Source organism: Wyeomyia smithii, chromosome 1 (genome assembly GCF_029784165.1).
Source record: "Wyeomyia smithii strain HCP4-BCI-WySm-NY-G18 chromosome 1, ASM2978416v1, whole genome shotgun sequence".
In the NCBI taxonomy this organism is placed as follows: domain Eukaryota; kingdom Metazoa; phylum Arthropoda; class Insecta; order Diptera; family Culicidae; genus Wyeomyia; species Wyeomyia smithii.
The window spans coordinates 15,021,894-15,029,802 of NC_073694.1; the positions used below are offsets into that span (position 1 = coordinate 15,021,894).

The following is a 7,909-nucleotide window of genomic DNA, read 5'->3' on the forward strand; positions in this document are numbered from 1 at the left end:
ACGAAAAAATGTGACAGCTGTCATTATTTTTTAAGTCGAGCAGTCAGTGGTGCCGTTCTCGTCCAAATTTACCGAGATCCGGCAATAAATTTCAAGTGTGTGGCTTTTCATCATCTTACTGCTCAGGAACATTTTCTTCGTTGTCTAGTAGCTGTTCAGCAGTATCGAGGGGTTGTTGTTCTTAAGCCATGAGTTGTGGTGAAGCTTCTAATGGTGACGGAGGAAGTTCTTGAACTTCTTCATGTTCAGCTGGTGGATCTTTTGAAGCAGGAGCCTTCAGGATATCTGCATCGTTTGGTTCGTTTTATTCGAACAGGATCAGTGTCCTTCTTTGTGGCCAATGCGGTTGCAGTCTTTGCAAAAGTGGTTTTTGAAAAGCAGTCCTTCACAACATGCATTTGACCGCATTGCCGACACAGTGTCTTCGGTTTCTTACCCTTTTGCTTCGAAGAATTTCGCTGATACGGTGCATTCTTCCTCTCCATGACGGCGTGAACTGTAGGTTTCGAGCCGCTGTTTTGTTGCTCGATGACCGTGGTGTCTTCCTTTAAGTTGACAAGGCGTTGATACTCATCAATTAACGATTGGAAAGTAATTGGTGACTCAGGCTTTTCATTCTCTACCATAGAAAGTAGTCTTGCCCGGACATATTTTGTGGTTTTCAATCCGCTGACGGAAATGAAGCACTTGAAATGGTCCGGTGTTAGGTTCTGGAACTGGAAATCTTCACAGGCTCGATTGATGTTGCCACCGTAGCTGGTAATATCTTAAGATTCGCATTTCACTAACTGCAGACACATGAACTTTGACGTTTGATACCCGATGATTTTATTGAGAATCTTGACTATGTCTTCAAACTTCACGGCTTTGGGAAGCTTTGGTAGGATAGCGGCTGTGCCAATTGGTGTCCAGTTTCCGGAGAAGTAGACGTACCTTTGCCGCATCATTCAGCTGGCCTGCATCGTTCTCGAAGAGGTCCTGGTAGCGGTTAAACCAGCGTCTGAACGTAACTCCGTTTTCTTCGTCGAAGACAAACTCGGTGATGTAGGATGGGAGGGACTCCCAAATCTGCTCCGGGGTTTGATACTGATGCTGCTGCTGCTGGGCCGCCATTTGCTGTAAAAGTTGGGCCATCTTAAGGATCATATCTTGAATTCCCGGTTGCGGCTGCTGATCAACTCTATCTACTGCCATGTTCGTGGATTCTTGAGATCCTCGTCGCCAAAATGATATGTCAAAAGTTTTTGAATGAACTCGAGAGTTTTTACTAAAGAACGTCTATTTAAATTTATATAAAGAATAATCAATTTTTCCAAACTGATGTCCTTGATGTAACAATTACTAAACACTAGTATTTATTTTCATTTTTCAAAATACCATTTTTTTACTTCTAAAATTTTTAAGAACTTGAAACCCCCCTCTCCTCCCCCAATTATGGCTACGCCCATGCCCGCTAGCTTGCGGATCTTTCGAAGAATATGCGCAATGCACGGTAATCCGGAAACGCTAGTCACTAACAATGGGACTCAACTCATCAGCAGCTCTGACGCTCGCAGAATACATCTGAAACTGTACCCTATCACCCGTAGGGAAAGAAACACTCGTAAACCATTGGCAGCTTTCTGCTGTGCTATAGGTGATGTGGACATGGATTCACCGGCAGTCAACTTACCAGAGGATTTACAACAACGAAGTTCAATATAACTTCCAGAGCGACCTCCCCCAGCAAGTTGAAGCAGAAACTGGTTCATACTCGCCAGCTTTCAAAGATCCGACGACATACGTACCGTAAAAGCTCTACCAGGCTGGAACAGCAACAATTAGGCAGCATTTTCCAGAGCCGTTACGAGCAGGTCATATGTGTTTGGTATAGTTAACATTGGTAACATTGTTACCTTTCTGATATTTTTTACACAATCGACATTTTTAACATAGGGCGCTCTATTTTATTGTGCAGGATATCATGGCATCAAGCTTTTAATATCTCTTATAATACTCTCAAACTGATTATTGTCCATTCAAAATTTCTCGAACCTATAGGCAACATTTTTTATTTCTCGTTACACTTTTGCTACATTACTACCGCTATTTTGAGTTTTTTTTTCGGATCAATTGAACCATCAACCACTAGTTTACTAACAATATTTTTGTCTTATTTATTAGAAAAAGTATGCTAATTTGATATTTTTATAGTAAGAAGTCTTAAACAATTGATTTGTTTGCTGCAGTTCACGTTACTCCCCCATTTCGCTGCACTTTCGATATACTTGCAGTCAATTTTGTCCTATCGAACTACCAAATGATTCGCAGTTTATGTCGAGACGCGTCGCTCAAAATCGTCCTAAGCTAATAATATTTTGCGACGGCTTTTAACCTACCCCTCAACTAGTCTACCACAATGCTGTCGCCCGGAAAAAAAGATGTTCGAATAGAAGAGCTTTGAACGAAACTGGGCAATAAAATGGAAATCCGCTCTCTGATTTTGAGGTTGATAAAACAAAAGAAAAAAGGCACTAGCAGTCCCCTCTTTCTGAGTGTCGTTATTGCAAAATTTGTCTTATTTGTCGGTTTTGGGATCGGCAGTTTCACCACACACACACACCCACCGGATATAATGTACAAAACTACGAAATTCGTTGGCGCACAGTAATTGATGTTGGTGTTGCTGATCCAAACTTAAGTAATTTTGGCAAGTTCTACACATTTTCTACTCAAAACAAAAAAAAAAAAAAAAAAGAAAGATACCATCAACTACTTAGAATTTCAACTTTTCCAAACATGATAATATTTACAAAACGCTCAACGAATTTAAAAAATCACGCTATTCCCCAAACTGACGGATTACTACTGGCTTACTTTAGATGACTTTCATAACACACGGAAAAAGTTGATTGTGTCCAAAGTTGCTTCTAGCCGTCAGGAGTCATAACTTTCTAACAAACGAGGAATGTTCTATTGCTGGTCGGGCTTAGCCCACACTACCAGCGCGGAGTAATGCTGTGGAACTTCCACGATTGGTATGCGTTGTGCACGTCGCAAGGCATCAAAGCCAGCGCTCTCGTTTGCGGATGATAACCCATACACTTTTTATAAGTCCTATGGAGCAACGTGGAAGTGTTTTCGTCGTACTGCCAGGGTCCATCCACTGTTCCCGTTCGACAGAAGGCAAGCTTAATACCTTGACCATCGGCTTCGATGCACCGCTCACCGACACCCAGCTGTCCAGCGGCATTGAGCCGAATCAGCTGATTGTGTCCCTGGCCGTGGCAGTGCTGCAGTCCAATTATGGCCGGCGGCTGGCGTCCGAGAGCGTCCACACATTTTTCCGTGCCGGAGTTTTTCAGCTCTCCCCAGTACAAATTGGCCGGAAGAGCGGGATACTTATCGAGCACATCGTACGCCACATTATCCATGTACCACTGGAAACTCTTGCACTGGAGGCGTTCCTTCAGCGCCAGCTGTTCGGTGATATCACCCATATCCAAAAACCGCGCCAGCGGTTCTCTGGTGTAAAAATATTCCTTGTACTGCTCGTCAAACCAAGTCTCGATCACCCGTTTGTAGTTGATCGTAATCAGTGGGCCTTTTTTTTTGCTCGCCAGCTTGCCGAAGTTGTACGGCATGAAGCCCCGATACACATGGCCAACACGCGAACAAGGTACCCATTCGATGCTTCCACCGCACTGCCAAATCTTAAAACTCAGCTCAAAGTTTTCACCACCCCACACCAGCAGTCCCGGATCATACGCGCCAATCTCCAGGAAGAACTTTCGGTTGATCGCAAAAAGACCCCCGGCATGCGTGGGACTCTTGTACGGTTCACTGTCGTGCTTGCGCCGTTTCTGCTCCCGCTTCGGGACCTCATTCTCCTTGTAAAGCATGCCCCATTCGAAAATACCCCTATAGTGATGCCCATCGGCATAAACCGGTCGATATTCGAACGTCTTGTGATCGATTCCGTCGATTACCGGAACCGTCATCACAGTTCGATCCCGATAGATCGGAGCCAACAGTGGTGGTAACCAATTGGTGTTGACCTCGCAGTGTGCGTCCAGATAAACGATCACCTCTCCGGTTGCTTCCTTCGCTCCCCGTGACCGGGTGCGGATTAGCCCTTCCCGCTCAACGTTACGAATCAGTCGAACCTTACCGTCAAACTGTTCGATATATTTCTCCAGTTTCTCCTTCAGATCCTCCTTGTCGGAATAGTCATCAACCAGTAGAACCTCGTGCAGCACATGCTTCGGGGAACGGTTCAGCACCGAATGCACGGTCCGCATCAGCACGGAGAAACCCTCATTGTGGAACACAATAATCACACTGGTAGTGGGCAGATCGTGCGGATAGTCCCAATGTTTGCACTCCTCCAGTCGGGTATCTCGAATCGTTCGGTCCATGGAAATCGTGTCCGACACGACAATGTTCATTCCATACTCCATCTCAGCATCGGATGCCCGGTTCTGCTGATCCTCTGGAAGAATGTACGCTTTGCCAGCCTCACCCGGTCCATCACGACGTTCCACCTCTTTCGGTTCAAAATTGCCTAGACCTGTCGATTAGAGAACGAAAAAAAAAAATAAATAAATACATTGTAAGCAGAGATTTCCCATACTCCAGATTCTTCAGTGGAAACAAAAGCTGTGTGTAGCCATTATGACACAGATAACATCTCACACCTTGTTCAACCAAGAATGCTTACCCTCAATCAGCACCGGAAAGACGTTGCTGTGGTCGGGATGCTCGGCCTGCTGCTCCCCGGGGCGGCCACCCGTGAAGCGGGCATTGTACGCATCCTTCACCCCCCGATGGTCAACCCCAGACCAGGTGGCAATCGTGTACAGGATAAACAGCACTACCAGCACGATAACGGCAATCCGGGCGATCCGCCCACGACGAATGTTGGTCACTCGCATAACGATGGTCACTGAAAACCGAAACTACTGCGTGTACCAACGACGAAAGAAATAACTCTTTCCGTCTCCCCGAAAGCTGCGATATTTGCACCGATATCAAAAACGCAACCAGACAGATACCTGTCTACGTGTACGTCTTTTGCTGCGCTTAGCTATAAAACGGAGCCGGATAAATGCGAGTGGCGAGAGTAGTGATTATTGTTTTTGGTGTCTTTCAGTCACTCCACTTCACTCTTTTGATGGCGCACCGTAAAGAACACAGACATGGTATCCGAGCTGTGGGCGGTTGGCTTGTTTGCTACTGTTGTGTTGAAGAGCAACTTCTGCCTGACACTACCACTGTTAAACAATGCGGGCTGTCATCAGAGAAGTGAGCGCTTTCTCTTATTCACTCCCGAACGATAGAACAAGTGCGAGAGTGACAAAACAACTTTGTTGATTTGAAGAGTGTACTGTTGGAAAAGAGTGCCCAAGTTTGCATTTTTTTCTACTCAGATGGTTGTACGAATCAAATTTACCACTAGAGGCGCTGCTCTAACACCGACAATATTCCCGGATTCTAATTTAAGCAAACTGAAAACACTCAATCCGAGTTAAAACAATTTTCAATGTTCATCTAAGTAGTTTTCGTAGAAAACCTCATGTTTTTTTTGCTAAGATAGGTTTTTAATTCATAATATTTTTGTGGTCTTTCTTTCATTTTTTTTTTCAAACGGTGTATATTTTTCTAAAAGGACAAAATTACTGTCTACAACTTCACCGAAGACATCATTAGACAGACATTATTTCTTATGATTGGACAACCATCATTGTTAAGCTAAACTTTTCTAGTTTTCAATTTTTCTGTTATAAGATTTTCAAAAACTGAGCTTGTAAGGATAGTTTTGTTCTAATATTTTTTTCGAGTTCCTATCTGTTCATCAAAAAGACAAAATATCATTTACAACTTTATCGAAGAATTCACGCCGATTACACAATCCTTTCTGGCTATATATATATATATATATATATATATATATATATATATATATATATATATATATATATATATATATATATATATATATATATATATATATATATATATATATATATATATATATATATATATATAATATATATATATATATATATATATATATATATATATATATATATATATATATATATATATATATTTATATATATTTAAATATATATATATATATATATATATATATATATATATATATATATATATATATATATATATATATATATATATATATATATATATATATATATATATATATATATATATATATATATATATATATATATATATATATATAGCACTCGTTCGCTAATTGCACGCGATTCAGTTGCACTGCGTTTTAATTGCACGTCCGCTAGTTGCACGAAAGTGCAATTAAAAAGCAGTTTTGCGTCAAACTACACGTAGTTTTTAAAGCTAACGTCTATTGTCAAGTTTTGCGAGGGGATACTGAATGCACGAAATATTTAATTAATTGGAGAAAAATAATATCTTTTAATTTTGTTATTTTAGATCTCGATTGTATGTACTAAATAACAAAGGGGCCATCCACCACGTGGACAGCTTTGGGGTGTTGTTTAATGTCCACAGTCCCTACAAAAAAAAAAAAAGAATTTATATGGGCATTTGTCCAGGGGGGGGGGGGGGAGTTGTATTCAAAATCATTAAAAATCTGTCCACGTGGTATGTGGATGGCCCCAAATATACATAATCACATTGCACGTTTGTCCCATTTGTTTTCAATTATAGTCGATATAATTGATTTCAATTTGATCACTTGTATCGGATCCTCACTGAAATGTCGCATTAAGCTGTCCACACACTGAACAGCTTCTGAAAACGTGGGATCCTCTGAAATACAGTAATGTTCGTCACACTTCAACTAAGTTGCAATGCATGGAAAAATCTGACTGGCTCAAAATGGGTTCGTAAACGGATACACGAAAACAAAACATTAGCGCACCCCCTAAAAAATTATGACAGTTTTGAGTTCATGCAATTATCCGCTGATCGCACTGCAACTTTCGTGCAATTAGCGCACGAGTGCTATATATATATATATATATATATATATATATATATATATATATATATATATATATATATATATATATATATATATATATATATATATATATATATATATATATATATATATATATATATATATATATATACAATATATATATATATATATATATATATATATATATATATATATATATATATATATATATATATATATATATATATATATATATATATATATATATATATATATATATATATATATATATATATATATATATATATATATATAATATATATATATATATAATAGAGGAAAAAAATCATAAATTAATAGATTTTCCCCCTTGGGTACAGCCCACATTGATATTTTAACACTTGTACTATCGAGGCAAGAATCTTCACGAAAGAAACTAGTGATGGGAAACTTATCAATACTTATCGATAAATGCTAGTCATCGATATTATCGCTAATTTTTTGACGTTAACGATAATTATCGATATTTAAGGGTGAGCACAAGTCAGTGCGGTAGGCTACTGGAGGAGACCAAAAAGAAGGAAACCTCACCTACCCTACCCCAGGAGTTGCTTTTGCCGCTAGGTATTTGTTGAGTGCTGCTATTCGACAAGATTTAGCATTGTTGGGGGTGGTGTAAAGGTTCGCCCCGGGTGTCACTGAGTTTCTGAGAAATAATGGTAACTAAAAAGGTATTTATAGTTTTTAGTTTCCTAAAAACAGATGAATTCGACAACTTAATACTGGAGTACTTTGAAGAAATATCCAAACATTTTGCACCATCTCATAAAAAGCAATGATACGAAATTGTAATAAAATGCATTTTCTTTGGCTTGCCAACTCTTATAATGTGATGGACATGCATAGAGTTCTTCAGGTGCGTTTGTATTAGTGCGATGTTTACGATTTATTTTTTGT

General features: G+C 39.5%; 1 protein-coding gene across 1 annotated transcript; it reads right to left on the minus strand.

Annotated features, from left to right (window-relative positions):
- Window positions 1-2,128: 2,128 nt before the first annotated feature.
- Window positions 2,129-5,230, minus strand: LOC129721308 (N-acetylgalactosaminyltransferase 7). Its single transcript, XM_055673747.1, has 2 exons — window positions 4,700-5,230; window positions 2,129-4,549 (listed from the first exon to the last, which is right to left on the minus strand). Exons 1-2 carry the CDS (start codon window positions 4,911-4,913, stop codon window positions 2,979-2,981), a joined length of 1,785 nt encoding a protein of 594 aa, XP_055529722.1. The 5' UTR covers window positions 4,914-5,230; the 3' UTR covers window positions 2,129-2,978.
- Between the last annotated feature and the right edge of the window lie 2,679 nt (window positions 5,231-7,909).

What these genes read in the sequence shown, in the direction of transcription:
- LOC129721308 (XM_055673747.1), bottom strand. Translation starts at nt 4,913, where the DNA reads ATGCGAGTGACCAACATTCGTCGTGGGCGGATCGCCCGGATTGCCGTT. An exon ending in CTTTCCGGTGCTGATTGAGG is followed by an intron (nt 4,550 to 4,699) that starts GTAAGCATTCTT and finishes TCTAATCGACAG; the next exon opens with GTCTAGGCAATTTTGAACCG.